General features: G+C 43.2%; 1 protein-coding gene across 4 annotated transcripts in view; it reads right to left on the minus strand.

Annotated features, from left to right (window-relative positions):
- The window catches only part of LOC146858391 (uncharacterized), a 548,917-nt gene that overhangs the window by 442,392 nt on the left and 85,839 nt on the right, over positions 1–20,686 (minus strand). For all 4 annotated transcript variants that reach the window (XM_085649307.1, XM_085649305.1, XM_085649306.1 and 1 more), the window contains one exon: positions 19,870–20,012. In XM_085649307.1, coding sequence (XP_085505433.1) covers positions 19,870–20,012 — 143 coding nt within the window. The remainder of the gene's footprint in view (positions 1–19,869; positions 20,013–20,686) is intronic.

Raw genomic sequence — 20,686 nt, forward strand, 5'->3', positions numbered from 1 at the left:
GAGTGTCATAGATCAAAACCCTACACCACTCCACTGGCATAGAGTGAAGTGTCGTAGAGTGGAGTGACATAGAGTGAAATAGAGTGCAACAGTGTAGAGTGGAGTGGTGTAGAGTGGCCTAGAGCGGAGTGTGGTAGATTGAACTACAGTGGAGTGGAGTAGAGTGGAAAGGAGTGATGTGGTGTAGAGTAGAGTAGAGTGGAGTAGAGTGTTGTTGAGTGGAGTGTTGTAGACTGAAATAGAGTGAAGTGGTGTAGAGTAGAATGCTGTATGGTGTCATAGAGTGGAGGGCATAAAGGGGAAAAGAGGGGAGTGTTGTAGAGTGGAGTGGTGTACAGTGTCATACAGTGGATTGAGGTACAGTGGAGTAGAGTGTTGTATAGTGAAGTGGCATAGAGTAGAGTATTCATAGTGTCATAGTGCACTGCCATAACACAAAACACATTCTCAGTTGAAATGATCATCCCATTTGCAGACATATAGTTTTAATGATAAAACTATTCAGCGCGCAATGGATAACGTGACAATGCGTGGAAATCAGCATCACCTACTTTATTGATATATTTTTATCATATTAAAATATTTATGTCCACCACACCTCAAAGTTCCAAACAAATGTGGTTTATTTGTGCTTTCCAAATACTGATATATTCCAATATATATGTACAGTTAATTTTCTGGCATTTAAATTTTGTTGTGTGCTAGCAAAACAACTAATCCTAAAGCCTTTGCTTTCACACCCCCGTCCAGCAAGATTGACTGCAAAGTTCAAGGATTTATGTGACAGAGAAAGAAAGGTAAACACCAAGCTGCCTGGTGGAGCTTGCTGTCTTATGGTTATAATGGGAAGACAAAACTACAAATCCCAGCATGCAAGGAGGCTGAAGACTAAAAAAAAGGGCAGCACTAGTTAACGATATTCTGAATGTCCTAGAGCCATTTGACATCTAGAACAAATGGTTCTCTTTCATCATTTTAGATAAGCACCAAACGACCTTTGTGAATGAGGCACCATGCTGAAAGAGGCTATCCAAAGGCTAGGGGTGGCACAAGAGTCCACGACTAGTGCTAGTGGGCTGTGTTCTCAGTAGGGCCTCTGACAGACAGGGGGCTCTAGGTGTGTACTGCCACTGCCCACCAGTGAGGTCATGTTTGTGGCTAATGATCTGACTGTGGAGTGACACCACGACTCCACAAACTGCCTCCAGCACTGAATGCTCCTTGTTTCCAACATGGCGGTCTTGGGCTATCACTCACTCTGCACTGCAAGAAATAGATATGAAAGGAGGCTCTGAGTGCAGGGGGTCGTCAGGGGCCCAGCTGATCAGCATCCAGAAGGGGTGTGAATCTGTAAGTACTTGGGGAGAGGGGCGGTTTAATTTCCGAGCTTCTCAGCCTTCTGACTCTGATAAGGACTAGTAGAACAGAAAGAAGATAGTGTCTGGAAGTGCCTGGTTCCAATTTAGATGTGGGTAATGTTGAGTGTGAGATCGTTCCTACTGCTGGTGTGAGCAAAAGAGATGCAATCTTTAAGGAATTCTGCGTAATTCTGTTTTGGGTGCAGTAGCGTTTTGCTTTTAATAAGAAGTGACCTAAAGGTGTTATATTATTGTTGGTCACTGTTTGCTTGCCTGTATATGTCTATATGTCTTTTACTGTCAGGTTTTAACTCCTGGTTTTATGGGCTTTATTGTTTTTTTGCTCATTGTTTGTTTCAGTTCATTGTTTGTTTGCTCTCTTGATCTTTGTTTTTTTAAATTATTCCAGCTGGGATAATTGACATTTTTGCTCTAATTGTGATAATAAAATTGAAAACTCTGATAATTGAGCCTGTTTATGGAACTGATCTTTGTATCCAGAACAACTGTATTTCATTTTTTGTTAAGGTGCCGTTGTCTCTAGAATTACAGATCTAACGAAAGCATTCAAAATTAAGATGAACGATTAAACAGGGTGGGGACACACTCTATGGTACATTCCAATTCATGCCACAGCTCTGTAGGTGGCTCATCCCAAAAAAATTCTCTCTTTATGTGCACCTTTTAACCCATTCTGTTGATATTTTGAATGCCTTTGAACCTTGCGGCCAAGGCTTGGAGCAACCTCCCTCTGCACCTCAGGCCTGCACCGTAACTCCAACAATTCAGACGAGATCTAAAGACCTGGCTGTTTGAGTAATCAACCTCCATGCAGCAGCGAATAGCTCCAGCGCCTTGAGACCCTCATGGGGAATTTGCAGCGCTCTATAAATGATTGGTTGATTAAAAAAGATATAGAGGACAGTTAAGGATCACAGAGATTATGAGGGTCCAAAATCAGTATTCTACCTTTGCTACGCGGTCATTACTTCGTATTAGCATTACTATGCATAGTTTAGTTCGCAGATGCCATTACTTAGCATGCATTTACTTAGCGTGCATTGACTATGCATGTTCCATTACTTAGCATGCACTTCCTACGCATAATGGAGTTACTGTGCAAATTAAAGTTTTGGGGTACAGGGGTATTTTTAGGGTTCAGGGTGCATTTAAGGTTTTGGAGTGCTGGGGTATTTTTGGGGTTCAGGGTGCGTTTAGGTTTTGGTGTGCTGGGGTAATTTTAGGGGTCGGGTTGGTTAGAGTTTTGAGGTGTAGGGGTAATTTTTGGGTTAAGGGTGCATTTAGGTTTTGGGGTACAGGGGTATTTTTAGGGGTCAGGGTGGGTTAGGGTTTTGGGGTATAGGGGTATTTTAGGGATCAGGGTGCATTTAAGGTTTTGGGGTGCTGGGGTATTTTTGGGGTTAAGTGTGCATTTAGGTTTTGGGTTACTGGGGTAATTTTAGGGGTCAGGGTTGGTTAGGGTTTTGGGGTGTAGGGGTATTTTTAAAGTTCAGGGTGCATTTAAGGTTTTGGGGTGCTGGGGTATTTTTGGGGTTCAGGGTGGGTTTAGGTTTTGGGGTGCTTGGCTAATTTTAGGTTTCAGGGTGGGTTAGAATTTTGGGGTGTACAGGGTAATTTTAGGGTTCAGGGTGCGTTTAGGTTTTGGGGTACTGGGATATTTGTAGGGGTCAGGGTGAGATAGGGGTTTGGGGTGTAGGAGGTATTTTTAGGGTTCAGGGTGTGTGCCAGGGGATAGGTTACTATTACGATTTATTTTTATAGTACCAATAATGCGTTGTAACGGTATGCGTAATAATTAACTGCGAAGTAAAAGCATTTTTAATGTATTTGTATATATTCGTGAAGTAAAAGCATGCGCACTAAAATCATGCGTAGTAAAGGTATTTGTGGAGTAAAATCTTCGAAGTAAATACCTGCCGAGTAACTGTATGCTAAGTAACATCATATATTCTCCAAAATCACTCTGTGAATTTTAGGGAGGCGCATACTTGCCTGGCTAGAGCTTTTAACTTGCCATGCATCTTCATATTGATTGCATTTGATGGAGACATGACAACGTGGTAGTTATGAGTCACGGCTATTCAAAAACTGCTAGGACTCATTGTCTGTTACAATGCACTTTCGTAAATGACAAAATCAGGGACTCTGAATACTTAGCTTGCCTCAGGTCAACAGAAATCACCCCAACAAGGTTAACAAGTTAAAAGTAGTGAAACAATGCTGGCAAGGGCCAGAGTCGGTTGGGTCTATAGGCAGATATCGGAGATTTCTAAGCAAGCTGGTGTCCATTGCATTGGTGGGATAGGCATGTGAAAGCAACACAGGCGGTTGGTGGGGTCAGAGTAATACAGGCGGCGGGAGATACATCGATGGCGGCAGGAGTAGGTGGAGATCAGAGCAACACTAACAGCAGGAGGGGAGGTTGGGTTAGAGCAACACGGTCAATAGGGCAGGAAGGTGGGGTAGATCAACAAGGACGGTGAGCGGAACACAGAGGGGGTGGGAGAAGTACAGGATGGCGCCAGCTGAAATTGGTGGACTTTGGTAGAGTACATAAACAAAGAAAAAAGCCTAAAAAAAAGGGAGCAGTGGAAGCGCACAAGTAATGCATCCATGCTCCAGGAGACGGATAAACACACTGAGAGAAAAGACTCTTACAGGAGCTGACTAATAAGAAGAAAGAAAATGAGAGTGACAATGAAGCCAATCAAGTTAGTAATGGCTGGCTCGAACGCCAGTTAATAGAAAAAAAACACATCTCGCAAGAGACAGTGCATATGCTGTCTGAGACGAGACCGAGAAAGGATGAAGTTAACTAGCGTACAATGCATCAACATCTAATAGTTTATAATGTATGTATAATGTTCATGAACACAAATACTGTAGAAATATATCCAACACAGAACTGGCAATGAAGAACAAACTGCAATAAAGTACTTCCAAAAGTTGGTTGTAAATTAAAACTGTACATGATGGTTCTAATTAGAAAACTGGTAATCTTGACAGTCCATTGTTAGACTTGAAAGCCCTAGGATGGTCTTCCCCCAAACGTTTGGCCTTCCTCCTCCATTTTTTGCTGATCTCATTTTTATTGGCCTTAGGACTCTGTACAATTTACCACTGCTAACCAGTGCTTCTTTGCTTGTGCTCTCTCCTTTAAACATAGTAAAATTGGCTTACACCCATTTGGTACATTTAATTTACATGTAAATCCCTAGTAAATGGTACTAAATATTCCTTGGGCCTGTAAATTTAAAGCTACTAGTGTGCCTGCGGCACCGATTGTGCCAGCCATTAAGTAGCCCTTTAAACATGCCTTAGGCCTGCCTTAGGCCTGCCTTTGCAGCCTGTGCGGGCAGTTTTTAACTGCTGTTTCGGCCTGGTAAGATAAACCTCTTGCCAGTCCCAAACCTCCCTTTTTTAACACATATGTCACCCCTGGGGTAGGCCCTACACAGCCCAGAGGACATGGTGCAGTGTATTTGAAAAGTTGGACATTTACATTTAGGTGTTACATGTCAAGGCTCGCAACTTCTTCAGAACTAGCACGTGCGCAATGCATCTTTGACACAGGTCTTCATATTGCAAGCCCCTCATTGATGGCTTCCTTGGTGATGACGCAGGACATCACATGGCCACCTCGCAGTATACAGGAACCGCAGTTGCGTGACACAGCTCGATCGTCTCAGCTGCGCGTTTCCTCCTCAACGCTGGACCTTGCAATGCTCTGCAACCAGGAGTTAAGGTACTCTTGTTCAGCGGGCCTAACTTGGCTCCTCTATCGGGCCTGCACCCCACTGCAGTTGGGCTGAACTTGTGAATTGGGCCCGGTTCATTGCGACCAGCTAACCACAATTAGTGATTTGTGCTTTTAGGCACTGAATTCACTTAAATCTTTAAAATTGCATATATCTAGTTTTACGAATTAGATTTTTTTGTTTTGGTCTCAAATATTTATTACATATTACTCTATTTTTCTACATTGCTGTGGGATTTTTGTTGTGTTGTGTTTTCACTTAATTACTGTTTGACGTGCTTCATAAATACTTTGCAAATTGTCTCTAAATTAAGCCTGACTGAGTGGTGCCAAGCTACCAGAGGGTTAAGCACAGGTTAATTTGGGGTTTGCTTGTGTTTCACCCTGACAGAGATTGTGGTTTCTGAATGAGTTGGGTTTCACTCCCCCCTCAACCAGTAACCAAAGTTTCAACGACCATGTACAGATACATAATTATAAATGAACCGAGCAGGATCTTTCTCTACCTGCTGTTGACCTATTGAAACTAATTCATCTGGACCTTTGGGTTGCCTGCACAAATGGGCCTTAGCTTGTTACAGCCAAGTGAGGTAAGCTTTTCCACCTCGCAAAACCTTAAGAGGAAGCAACCACTAAAGATCCCAGCTGATGTGGAGCCTATTGTGTATTTACAGCAGCTATGTGGTACAGTATGAAGGAATGTTGGCTACAGAGCTACTGATGGTTTGAAACTCAGTGGCGGCTGGCGACCTTTGAAAGTGGTGACGCGGAAATGCTGAATCTGGCGGTATCTGTACCAAAGGACATTCGATGGGATTTTTTTTTTAAAATAGTGTAAATTGTGTATTTTCTAGGACATTTTCTTTCATTAATTAACTAAAATGTTTAGGTGGGTACTGAATGTTCAAGCACACACTCAAAAGGGCCCTGCAGTATTACAAGTGGAGCAGCAACTTATTACAAGAATCCATCACCAAGTTTCTGTGGGAACTGCCACATGGCAGATCACAACAAGAGCCTTGCCCACCACCCTTCCTAGTGCCAAACAGAATAACACTCCCCATTCAGGGTCAAGGCACTGGGTTGTCTCCGAGACAAAACTTCTGACAACCCTTAATATACACTGCCCTGGACTGCAGTCAGGAGACCAGACCCTTCTGCTATAGCTTCAAGCCTCAGATATCCTTTATATAAAGAGTAACAGCATCAGTGGTATTAGGGCCATGCAACGCCCAGATTTTCAGTTGCAAAACACTCTTCTTCAGACCACATGGGCTACTTGTCAGGGAAAGTTCTGTCACCTAGCTTTTCTGAATGATGGACAGGAAACGTGGTGTATGCGCGTCACACATTGTATGCAAGCAGACCACCAGATAAAACCCTGGAGCTACTAAACTCTCATATTCCACTGCACTGTCTCTTCTAAGTTCCTCTCCAATCTACAGTGCACTAGCGCTGCAGCATCTAGTGACTTTATTCTGTGCTGTCGAAGGTGATTTTCCTTTATCATTCTATCTCGCCTGTTTATTTCCTCACTATCACCTGGGCCTTCCTTTCCATCTAACGCGATTCCCAGCGCTTTGAGGCACCCTCTGAGCTGAATGAGGCGGTTCACTTTCGAACACCATATGCTTTCATGAACTTCAAGATGCTGCACTTTTTTTAGCCTGCACAGAAAAGGACTTTGAAGAGGGATATTGTTAATTTGCATTTTTTGTAGCGCCAACGATAAATACCTTGGTAAAGGCCACTTTGGAGGACATGAAGAGAACAGGCTTTTAATGCTTAGGCACTCGACGGTCCAGCAGTGCACGGGCTGAAAGAGGCGCAGGATGCATGATCTTTGCATGGCATCAATGTTTGGTATCCATGTTTGAGGGTCTGTCCTCAGCTCAGACAGACAGCCCCTGAACTGAAGTCACAGAGGAGAGGGACGTGTAGCCATGGTTGTACAAACCCTCACAAGAGATTAAAGCAACCTGCTGCGGGGGCAACACTAAACCTAGTAAAGATTGATCTTGTTTAACTCCCACCTGTGGTCACTAGACAAGTCCTTCCTCAATGAACGTCAGCGTTTGGTCTATGAGACCTCCCCACTGTCGCCACTCATAACATCCTCGTAGATGTACAGTTTTCCTGTTATCATGGCTGAACAGACCACAGTAGGCAGCACACACTGAAACACCTCCGCGTAGAATGACCCATATTGACAAACTGCTGTTGACACCACTTACCTGCTCTGCTGCTAAGGAAGTGGGTAACATCCATTACAATGCAGTCATTACAACGACCTACCTTTACAACACAACTGTTGCAACTCAACTGCCTTTACATTGCATGCCATTACAATACACGCCATTACAACACATGTCACTACAACGCATGCCATTACAATGCATACCATTACAACGCATACCATTACAACGCATGCCATTACAACACATTATAAGGTAAGTAATGGAGATTTTATTTTAGTATTATAGTGGGTATGGGTTTTGGGGTGCATGGGAATAGTAACTTTTACCCCTACACTATCCAACACTTACCCTACTGTTGCACTCACTGGAGTGGGAATAGTAATTTCTATCCTTACACTATCCAACACTTACCCTACTGTTACCCTAAACTTATTATGCATTGTAATGGTATGCGTTGTAATGGAATGCGTTGTAATCGAAGTTTTTAAAAATGCGTTGTAATGGCATGCGTTGTAAAAACATGCAATGTAGTGGTTGTTACATGTAAAGACTGCATTGTAAAAGCATGTGTTGTAATTGCATGCATTGTAACGTCATATATTCAATGAAGTAGGCCTCCTGTTACACTTTGGTTTATTTATATCATTCTATTTATACTCTTCCGCTGTCACCAGAGGACAAAACTCTTTTGACCCTATCGGATACTCGTAGTGACCGTAGACTGTTCTGCCAGACCCTATTCGCTAAAGACCAGCGGTTTATTCCAAGGCAAGTAATCAAAGGGGAATGGATCTCTTGTACCTGTAAACCCAGGGTCAGGTGTAGTAGCTGTCATTAAAACCCTCAGTCACGTACAGGAGCGAGGGCGGTATATCTTGGTTCTCCACCTCTAGAAACGTGAAAGCATCTTCATTGGGTTTTTGTTTTGAAATGCTTTTCCTCCACCTGGAGGTTTTTTTGACCACTGGTTTTAGCAGTAGTGACCAGGAATAAGGTTGGCGAAGTACAGTGAAAGTGGGGCAAACTGAGATAGAATTGCTATACTCTGCTTCATCGATAAACTTTATTCAGAAGGACTGATAGCAAGGTTAAAAACAAGTGGGTGCTACTTCAGAAATATTAGCTTTCTGTAGCATTAGGCTGTGCTGGTGAATGTCAAAAGTCGACATGTTTCAGCCCTGTGTCTATGCCCAGGAGGGGTCGGGGGCTTTCTTCAGGACCTACGAAAAAGTGTCGGGTCACAGAAACTGTCTGAACCCTATTAGAGGTGGCACATTGACTCACCTCGCTTCTTGGTCACAGATCAAAAAGTACCTGTAACTTGCTTCTTGGTCACAGGTCCATAGTACCTGTAACTGATAGAAAGTAAACATAGAATACATAATTTCAGATGTATTGTGTGTCACAGACATTCATCGTGAGTAAGATAGTATTGAGCCATGTGGAGAGAGCCACGGAGACATGATTACGCAATGGTGAGATAGCAAAGAAGGTATCCACAAAGTTAACACTGACAGAGAAAGATCATTTACATTTTGTGATACTTAGTGAACTTATTTAGAACCCTTATGGTGGGTGAAAATTGCCTGCTGGTAATGCTCATGCCATAAATGTTATGTGGTGGGATACGCACTACTGTACGTGAAAAGGTGGTTCTGCCACTCTTCAAAATCTAAGAAATGTATACAATTTATGTCTCTCTAAAAATAGATGAGAACAATCAATAAATGAGATAACAGGACATTATATCCAAACCAAAGAACGCAAAGCTCGTGTTTTATATTTTAACGATGTATTTTTATCTGTTTGTGAAAAATCAGTGTAAACTTATTGTCATACATATATTTACATACACACAGAAAAGCTCTTTAGAACTAACATTAAGGACTCCATAGTGCATATACATTGAAATATTTACAAATCACAGGACATTCCACAAAAATAAATGGACATATACTACATAGAAAATTTATATATGAACACAGTGTGAACAAAATAATAAAGAGAAAGGAATCACAACCCAGTGTGTGATTAATCAAATTACTGGTCTAGTAATAATTTGATTAATCACACGTCTGGACGGTCTTGAAAGGTTGAGCGTTAAGTTAATTACGGCCAAACAAGGGGGCGCGATGGTGTATATGTTAATGGTGCTATTGTAGAAATACCTCAATGATGCCGATGTATGGCTTCCACGGGGGACCGGCGGTGAAGGTCCTATATGTCGGTGTGAGAGGAGAGGTCAAGTATGTACAGATGATGGGTTAGAGAGGGGGGCCTGAGGATCTTGCAGGGTGTTTACAAGCTAACCTGAATGTGCAGGCCTTCAATAAGATTCCGCTTCCGTGACGGAGCCCCGGTGACGCGGGCCCTTCATGGGAAGATCTTAAAGGCCGTAGGTGAATGCGCCTAGAAGATGGACTATGCGCCGGGTTCCCATTAAGAGCAGGGACATTAAACCATATTCAGGGACATAAGCTTATTAAAAAGGGCATACCAATGTTGGGCATCTATGTTTCCAATAGAATATTATTGCACACCTAGCCAAAAATGATGCAAGGTTGGTAGTAATAATTAGGATGGTAGAGAGACTTCTTTTGTTTTGAAAACAAAAAGGCGGAGCGAGTGTCTACTTGTTAATAAATTAACTATTAGCGCAGTTCCTGTCTCTATTCAAAGAGTGAGGCGTAGTGGTATGTCTGGGTTTTAGATAATGGATGGTGTTGGAATCAGTCATGTTCCATAGACCTGGTATTTTGGTTGAACTCCATACCGTTATTCCGCTGGGGCAGGTCATGATTAGAGTACAGATTCTGTAGAGTAGTCTTGCTGCATTTGATCCTAATTGCGCAAAGGAGTACAAGGGGACATCGTCATTCAGTCTTGTTAGATGGGTCTTGAGGCGATGAACCCAGCGCTGTTCTTTTTCAAACAGGACGCGTTCTGCATTATGATCCTTAGATGGTAGGGTTTCAAGGATGACCCATCGGAGCTCTTCTGTTGTATGATTCATTTCAATGAAGTGATTGCTCATTTTGGTTGTTACTTTCTTGCACTTAATGTTGTTCCTATGCTCACAAATCCTTTGCTTGATCTTGCAGCAAGTCATTCCAAATAAAGATGTACCTTCCTAGTGCACCCCACATCACATGTCTCCAGCAGTGCCTAGTGCTCATAGATCTGAGCTTTACCTGCCACATGCTGAACTCCTTAATATAGGTTGGCTGGTCACACCGCTGACCAAAACAACACTTACTAAACAATATGAAAGTTTTAGTGTTTAATATCGTAAAACATTACCAATTACTAGAGTCACCAGATTTTATATGTTCATCGCATCACAGTCTAGGCTTCTTCAGTAACACATCCATGCATACACCCACCTGCCTATGTGTAACAGGCTACTCGTCCTTCTGGACCTCTCGGCCGCCTGCGAAACCGTCTGCCACCGCACACTACGCGCACGCCTCCACGCCGTAGGGATCCGAGACAATGCCCTGGAATGGACCACCTCCTTCCTCTCCAGCAGAACCCAGAGCGTCCGCCTCACCCCATTCCGATCCAAAGACCCCGAGATCATCTGCGGCGCACCCCAGGGTTCCTCCCTCAGCCCGACACTGTTCAACATTTACATGGCCCCGCTCGCACACGTCGCCCGGCAGCACGACCTCAACATAATCTCCTACGCCGACGACACTCAACTGATCCTCTCCCTCACCAAGGACCCTATCACCGCCAAAGCCAACCTCCACGAAGGAATGAAGGCTATCGCCGACTGGATGAAGACCAGTCGACTGAAGCTGAACACGGACAAAATGGAGGTCCTCATCCTCGGCTCCAACCCTTCAGCCTGTGAAGAATCCTGGTAGCTGACGGCACCGGGGGAAGCCCTGACACCCACCGACCACGCACCAAGAAAGTGCACAGATCAAAAGGAACTAATAATGCTACAATGTCAAAAAAACAACACTACAATAAAAAATACAATTAAAAATTAACAATAACAAATCATATATTGCAAAGAGAAATTTATTCGATACAATTATGTACATATATCATAAAAATATTACATAAAAAATATTTATCATTGTGGGAAAACAGTTGTCATAGCCTAAGAGGTTAAATTTCTCTTTGCAATATATGATTTGTTATTGTTAATTTTTAATTGTATTTTGTATGGTAGTGTTGTTTTTGTGACATTGTAGCATCATTAGTTCCTTTTGATCTTAGCTCTTTCTTGATTACCAGCATTGTTGAATAGACTGTCTCACATTCTGACAGAATGTTATTGTTATTAGGGACTCTTCTGTTTTCTGAATTCCAAGACAACAGATGATTAGATTAATAGCATGAGGAGTTAAAAAACAGGTTAGGATATCCTTAAATACAGGCATATATTGAAATATATTTGTAGTAAATTGTTAATATTTACCTGTGGGTGTAGTGTTTTGCTATATTTGGTTGCTAAATTTGCTAAAACGCTAGAGGCATCAAGGTATAAGTGCATGTTTATCAGTTAAATAAATGTGTAAATTTACCAATTTTGACCCCACTTATTCACAAACCACAAAATAAATATGGATAAATACTTATAAGATGGCCTAAAAATAAATAAGGATAAATACAGACAAAAATGTAAAAAAACACAAATGCCATAAAACCGGAGGCTATACACACAAATTACATCAGTAATAACTTTATTTTTCGCCTCCAGTTCTTGACATACTCCCTGTCATTTAGGCCTGTACTTTCATACTATACTTGTCCAGAGAATTCTAATTACGTCTGAGTAGTGAGACCAACCCCAGGGGGAGTTGCTTAAAGGAGCACCACATATCTATGATCAAGCCAAAGTTATTGCTGATCGAATACTAATCGATTGCCACCAGAAGGTGGGCTGCCCCTCATTTTATGTAGTAACTGGTACTATGTATACGACTTATGGACATTCTCTTTGGGGTTAAGTTGTGTGGGAAATTAGTCAAGGAGCCTCAGCATTTAGAGCCTGATGTCCAAACGGATTAAGTGGTTGCAAAATCTGGGATTTGCAAAATTACATGCTTCCTGACAGCAATAGAAGAATATGCAATATACCAAAGATACTGTGTGAGTTGGAAAAGTGTTTTTGACTTACAAAGTGCCTTTTGAAACACATTTCAAATTACAAAGAGGAGACAACGTGAAAGGAGAATCCTCCTCTTGGAGATTTGAAATGCCATGTGTTAGAATTGGGAGTCTCTAATTGGCAATGGTTTGCACCTTTTTCCACGTAGGAACCTTCTTCCTAGTCAGGATAAGGGAGATACAGTCCTAAAAATAACCCCTGCTCACCCCCTTGGTAGCTTGGCATAAGCAGTCAGGCTTATCTCGGAGGCTGTGTTGCACATAATCAACAGTAATACAGTGAAAACACTACAAAAGGACACCACACCAGTTTTAGAAAAATAACCAATATTTTATCTGTGCAAAATGAGACCAAAAACTATAAAAATCCACCATACAGTTCTCAGAAATATCAATACTCAAAAATAGGCTTGAAATACAGTTCCTTGAAGTCGATAGATCCATCACGGTGTCGTGAACAATAAATCCAAACAGTTTTGGCTGACTGTGGCATCGCGGGCAAGCTACGGCATCGGGAAGACCCGCAAAACAGTACCTTTAGAAATGCAGGGTGTCTGCGACCTCTTGTTGAGCTCTGAAGAGGAGGCGTCTGCAGGTATCAGTCCCGGGGGTCAGCGCAGGAGTCGTTGGGCCCTTGAAGTCACAGGCATTGCAGATCGAACGCCTTGCGGTTGAAGTTGGGAGCACCGGCGTCAGCAGGCATTGAGGTTGCATAGTGAAGTGCAGTGGTGCGGCGAGTGGTACCCTCAGGTTGTGGTGCAGGCAGCCTCTCAGTGACGGTCGTCTAGCATCGTCGGTGAGACCAGGGCTGTGGTGCGAAGTGATGCATGCTTGTTGCGGTGCTGGCAGGTCACGGTGCAAGAAGCGTCTTCGTCATTGCAGAAGCGCTCTTGTCGGCTGATGAACTGGAGTTGATGGCGCCAGCGTCGGTAGGGCAAGACTGCAGTGTGGTATGAGGGCGGCGGGTCATCTAACTTACCAGCGGTGCCCTCAAACCATGGTGCAAGCAGCGGCGTCTATGTTGGCGTGGAGCGTCCTCGTCGGTGATACCAGGGCAGCGGCGTGAAGCGAGGTGGTGTAGAGTGATGTGTCCACAATTCACGGTGCAAACAGCTGCTCAGTGGAGGGCATTGTCGTCGGTGAGACCATGGTTGCGGTGTGGGGTGCGGCGGTGCCCTCTGTGGTGCCTTCAGGACACAGAGCCGGCAGTGGTGTTGCTGATGGCGTTGTGTTGCTTTTTCTTCTGTTGCAGCACAAAACACACAGTTCCCAGTGCTGGTAGCAAATGAACTTGATGTATTTGCGGTTCCTGAGACTTCTTGAACAGGGGGCAAGCTCTACCTCGAGCCCTTGAAGAAACTCACTCAAAAAAGTTGCAGAAAGTTCAGTCCAGTCATTTCACTGCCCAAGAAAGAAGCAGCCACTGCAGGCCAGCGCAGCAATGCACACAGCAAAATGGTAGCTCCTCATCACAGCTTCTCCAGCTCTTCTTCTTGGCAGTCTTCTTGGTCCAACAGAGTTCTTTGAATCTTTTATCTCCCTGAGACTTCCAATAAGAGGCAAGCTCTACTTCAAGCCCTTGGAGAACATTCTAACAGCAGGATGATGAAAGTACAATCCAGTCCTTTACCTGCCCAAGACAGAAGCAGCAAGCAGCAGGCCAACACAGCAGAGCACGCAGCAAAGTAGCAGTTCTTCCGGGCAGGTTCCTTAGTTCAGCAGTAACCTAAAGTTCTGGGCTCCAATATTTATACTAAGTTTTTCTTTGTTCTTTTGGGCAGATAGTGTTTGTGCTCAGCCCAAACCAGTTCTGTACTCTCTGGTCCTGCTTCCCGGCAGGAGGTGGAGACAGCATTGTGCAGGGGAGACAGGGTGTATCCAGGTGCAAGGGTAATTTCCTCCCACCACTCTAAATGCAGCCCAGATCTATTCAGCCCAGCCCTGATTCATCCAGGAAAGGCAGGCCACACCTCTTTCCATCTCCCCCACAGTGGCTGTCTACAGTGAATGTACATCCCTAGCCCCTCTCACTCCATAACCAGACAGTCAATACACAAACAAGCTGAGGCACATAGGATGGCTAAGCAAGAAAATACCCACTTTCTAAAAGGGGTATTTACAAACACACAATATAAAAATCATATTTACTAAAAGATGCCTTTTTATATTCTGAGTTCAGGCATACTAAACTCCAGCCTTCTAGCTTGTCCCAATGGGAAGTTATACTTATACGATGTTATAAATATACACCAATTCTCTCCTATGGGACAGATAGCCTTTCAATAGTGAAAAGCGAAATACACTGTATTTCACTATCAGGACATGTCACACACACCAGTACAGATACACTGCACCCTGCCCATGGGGGTACCTTGGGCCTACCTTAGGGGTGACTTACATGTAAGAAAAGGGAAGGTTAGGGCCTGGCAAGTGGGTGCAATTGCCAAATCGACATGGCAGTCAAAACTGCGTGCAGACACTGCAGTGGCAGGGCTGAGATACCTTTTACCGGGCTACTCCTGTGGGTGGCACAATCTGTGCTGCAGGCCCACTAGCAGCATTTGATTTGCAGGCCCTGGCACTCTGAGTGCACTTTACTAGGGACTTACCAGTAAATCAAATATGCCAATCATGGAAATACCAATCCATAACATAATTTACCTGGAGAGCATATGCACTGTAGCACTGAATAGCAGGGGTAAAATGCCCAGAGTCATAAAACCAACAAAAACAGGGTCACAAACGGGAGGCCAAAAAGCAAAAAGTCTGGGGAGAAACCTGCTGAAAAAGCCAGGTCTAACACCATGTGTAAAGGATTTGCTACTGTAATTGTGGTCACACACAAGCAGTACACACAGCTCATTTGTAAACAAAAAATAAAACATATACATTTAAAATAAATGTAATTATTTAGCTCACACCATGATTATTTTGCAGAAATTGTTTTCCTATGCAAGAAAACTGTATATAATCCCGTGGTTTTCGGGTTAAGCCAGAAGACTTTCCGATGCTACAAAGGATGCTGCCATATTTATTATTGATTTTGCTGCCAACTGAAATGTAGGTTATTTGTTGAATTTGCTCATATTTCTGTATTGTTCAATTACTAAGAGAGCCTTCATGGCACTGATTATTTATGCATCTGAACCTTAACATCTCTGTATTGTAACTTTTGAATTTGTGTAATAAATCCTTTCAAATTTCTACTACCTCCCTGGAACCCACTTATTGAATCTGCTCTCATGTAATTGATTGAAATTTTGAGTTGTTCCTTATCTTGGGACACATTGCGACATGAAACTGAGGTTTAACACCATTGTTGACCCATCCATCAATGGGCGTGTTAGTAAGGTAACTTTTTGGATGTACAATATAGGGGTTCCCTGCGTCCACAACTATATCAAACAGAAGATGCACATTTGTAATAAGCCAGAATATTCCCAATGAATGTGCCCTAGAGATTCAACTTGAGATTCAACCTAATTGAATTTATTCTGAAGTGGTAGTGGGGTGTTCAGTGTTCCATACCCCAAGGGTCACCGTTGTTGCAACTTTTTTTTATTTTTTTATTTTATATGGCGCAACAGCTACCTGGAGGTTTCCCGGCGCCTACGGACCCATCTTCATCAGGCATCCTTGTTCCATTGTCACATCCAAAGGGCTGAAGTGTATGTATGTATTGCTATTTACACAGTGTGAATCTAGCTAGGAAACAACGGAGCGCTGTACATTTCATGAGGGGTTAGGGCGACAATCTACAAGATCAAGTACATCAAATGGGGATTACATAAATACATTTCACATTTTCAGGCACAAGAAATTAAGTTACAAAGGGGCACATGCATCAACCAAAATACCGGTCGCAAACAGACCGGTATTTTGGCATTTGGGATGCATCAACCCAAATGCAAATTTGCAAAATAGGTAATCGCAAAATGTGTGATTACCTAAATTGCGAATGCATTTAGGGAATTGGAAATTGCGATTCCCTATTTGGGATGCAACAAGCCTTTACTAAATGCGACTTCGCATTTAGGAAACGCTAATTACCATCACCTGTAAGTTGATGGTAATTTGCAAAAACTTTGAAAAATGTACAAATGTGCCATGTGGCGCACACATATGCCCTTTGCACACATGCCGATTTCGGGGGTGCATCTGGGTGGCATTTTGGCCCCCTTGCACACTTGAAATTGCATGCACAATTTGTGAGTTCTTATTTGGTACTCGCAAATTGCGCATGTAATTCCCATTCATTCCTATGGGTGTCTAGGCCCATAGGAATGAATGGAAAGCTATTCCTTAATTGTGAATCGCAATTTGCTATTCGCATTAAGGAATATGTAGGAATCGCTAATATTTTAGCAAAACCTACATGCATAGGCAATTGCGATTCCATAATTGCGATTCCTTAATAATCGCAATTAAGGAATCGCAATTGCCTACCTTGATGCATGTGCCCCAAAATGTTGAGCCAAGATTCAAACCTGGGTCCCGGGTGCCAAGGTCAGTGGCTCTAGCAACTAAGTCCCATCTTTTGCTGATGATACACAGATTTGTCTACGACTCAATTGGCAGGATGACATTTTCTTTCAATAAAAAAAGAGGCCTGAAATGAACAAGTGGCATAGTGGATGACCCAGAATGGACAAAAGCTAATGTGTCCATAACAAAGGTGTTCCTACTAAACTTTGAGCCTGAAGCAAAATTTCAAAGCCACCCGAACTCTCGGATCTTCCATGTGGCTTTGTAAACGCAGTACTCAGTTTAGATTTTGAGTGGGACTTCAGTTCTGCAGCCCAGAAAAGTTCAGTGGTTCCTTCTTCTTCTTTTAGTCTAAAGGCCTGATTGCAAATAAGGATATAAGTTCGGGTCTCCACGCAAACAGGATTGAATATACAAGTTGGCAGTAGGCTAAAGCAGAGGCTAAAATCAACCTAATGACCTGGTGCCAGTTAACAGCTCTCCTATAGGAAACATCAAATTCACAAACACACCCAATGCTCCAGAACATGGAAGAGGAAGGTTTGGGCTGCCACAGACCTGCCATACAAGTTAGTGCCCACCCTCCATCTGGAACCTTATTCTGACCCATTAATTGTTCTGGGATATTTGCGATGTAGGTTTTGGAAAGCGAGAGTGGGGGCGGGATGGGAGGGTTACTAAGATGGTTAGCTGACCTGGAGGGTCCTCCTACCAGCTCAATGTACTCCAGAGACTAGTTGCGTTCACTTTATCAAATTCCGTGCAAGTCATCATATGGACATTATGAAGAGTTAGACGTTTCCAAGACAGGTCTGACACCAATGAACTGTGAAATGTCGAACATCCCTTTAGGCGTGAAGTCTGTTCAGTTGGGCAGATCATGTTCTGGTTTGTCTAATCATGAATACGTACAAGGAACGATTCACTAAAAATGTACAGGGGGCATTTACAAGGGAAATAAACCTCAAGATACAGGTGCTGCTAGCCAAGCAAAGGGGTGTAGCTATTAACAGCAGCAGGTGCAGTTGTACCAGGGCACAGAGGTCTGAGGGAGCCCTCTACAATCCAATGAAGGCCCTGTTTCAATTCCAATCTGGAGTGTAGAGGCCCATGTTCCTTGGTTTGGAGCCCATGAATCTGTTGTTATATCAATGGCCAACCATTTTTTGTGCACTGGGAAAATGATCCCATCACTCCCTGGCAGCACAAAATATGGGGCTGAAAGCTCCAGTCCAGCACAAAGACTTCTGCTTTTACTTAACATACACGGCATTTCATAGGAGGGACTTGAGGAATGTTTTACGTACACAATAAGTATTGGATTTATGTAGAGCAAACCCAGCTATGAAGCAACGCGGTGGGTTGAGAGACGATCTAAATGATCATAAGCATCAAGTTGTGACTGCACAAATACATTTCCCACACATTTAGGCATGGGAAGAGTAAGCCTAGAATCACACAATTCTGAGTCTAACTGCTAAGGCCAAAGGCTGCAACTTGAACCACTAGACCGTATCTCTTCATCACTCTGTAAACTGTAGGTACAAATTGTTATGATGGTATGTTCCTCCATGGGGGTTTGTCTGTTGGGTATGGGTGCCTCAGCCATGGGATGTGGCAGAGCAATTAACCAGAATGAGGATCTGGCAGTACATGTGAAACAAGGAAGACAGGGGCAATCATGGACATTCACGATAAAACAAAAAAGGTTTTTCTGAAAGAAACCATAAACCATGAACAAACACTTTTATTCACTATACTTTGGGAAAAGTCAATGGTAAGGCAGGAAGTAAGCAATTACTCAACACACAATCACCGCGGGTTCTGAGGATCTCAGTCCTAACCAGAAGTGCACTTCTAAGCAAAATGTTTATACACAAGTCGATGTGCAGTTCAGGCCCTTGGTGCAGGAGATGTCTTAGGATGGTGAGCAATGTAGGGCTTTAGGAGAGAGCAGTGGGCAAAATTCCACTCAATGGAAGGCTGCACAGTGGACGTTGGAGATGTTATAATAGCTAACTGTGATCCGGGCAAGTGAGATGTGGATACCAGATGTCTGGAGGGTGGGTAGTAATGGGAGGGGGGGGGGGTAGGACAGAGGGGTCAAATGTGGAATATTTATAAAGTAACAGGTAAAGGCTACATGCATGCTTCCTGCAACAGGATGAAATACAGACTCAGGGCAAATGCCACACAGCAGTCTGAAATGCATCAACCCGTGTACCTATTATTTAGCCAAAAAATAATATTTCAGCAGTCTCAGAGGTCTAGAGATCCCTCAGAGGGTGAACTGCCTACCCCTGTCATGGCGACGTTAAGGGTTTCCATCTAGGCTCTTTTTGGCATTTCAATAGGAACGCAAAAACACCTTAAAGTCTTTCAATGATCTGTTCTTGTTCTTGATGCAGGATATGTATGTGAGGGAGTGTCCTTCGCTACCACTGCTTTTTCGAGCAGCATTTCCTTCTGAACAGAACCACATCATCCAAACAATCAGGCTGCAAGGTAACAGCCACTCTTTGATTACTTTACTGTACCTTATTTCTATAAGCACCCAACCAATCAATCTCCTGGCTGCTACTACCACCCAATGCCAACCTTTCACTTAGAGTTCCTGTCCCAACCTAGGAATCATCCTATAACAATGATGCTTTATTACTGCGCACTACAGGTAACTAGTATAAATGTGCATTACTCATCATGATCATCTGCGGGTACTTACAGCAGCAGGATGTGGTAATGGTCATTTTCCACCCTCTGCTCTATAAAAAAAATGGCAGACGTAAAGGTAAACCCCAGACGAGACTATGACACCCTTGCAGATTTAGATGCCCATTCAATGTTTTGTAAGTTTACAAATCAGAGACGGAAAGATACCCCAGCCACCTACCAACACCCAAATCAAGATGTCAATAGCTACACTTACCACCCCTTCCCGCATGTGTCCTAGCACCAGGTCAGATTTGGTTTTCGGAAGTTGACTGTCTTGCAGCTCACGGGAGACATGACTGTAGATCTGCTCCTCCAGACAGTGGTTGATCTGAGCCATGAGGGCGTTGTGCAGCTCTCCTGGAACAAGGAAAAAAGATGACCTGATTGGCTGTTGAAAGGGCTCATCCACTAAATGGTTTTCCAGTTGATGCCACTGTCAAACAAAGGGACACTGGAGCTTCCATTACTGTTATTTCAGAAACGAAGAACTAGACCTAAATTTTTTGCTTTTTTTTCCAAAAACATTTTTATTGAATTTTCTTTTGTTAAATAAAACATGTAACGCCCGCATTGAGCACAGTCACACAATATGCAATAAAGAGGCACTGTTGAGCATTGTGTCTTTCAACAAACACAAAGAAGTCATCTTAAGCTACATTGCAGGATGAGACCCACGTGCTCTGTTTCTCCCAGGTTCAGGTAACGGCATCACTGAAGGGGGGTTGTTCTCTGGCCATTCACTATGGCTGGGGTGTGCAAGGTTCCAAAGTAATACCCCCGAGGTCTGCCCATCCCTCCCTGATTTTATGATGTTTCTAAGGGCATCCCTTAAAAAGATATATCAGACATTTCAGTCCCATGCAATGATCCATTTTTTGGCCCATTGCTCGACAGGCGGAGCAGCTGAATCCTTTCATGCCTGTGCTATGTCTCTCTTTGCTGCAATCAGTCCCAACCAGAACACTGCTCTCTGAAATCTATTTCCTTCTACCTCATCTGTTATGTGGAGTAGTATTAGCTTGTAGTCACTG

Source organism: Triturus cristatus, chromosome 3_2 (assembly GCF_964204655.1).
Source record: "Triturus cristatus chromosome 3_2, aTriCri1.1, whole genome shotgun sequence".
Lineage (NCBI taxonomy): Eukaryota > Metazoa > Chordata > Amphibia > Caudata > Salamandridae > Triturus > Triturus cristatus.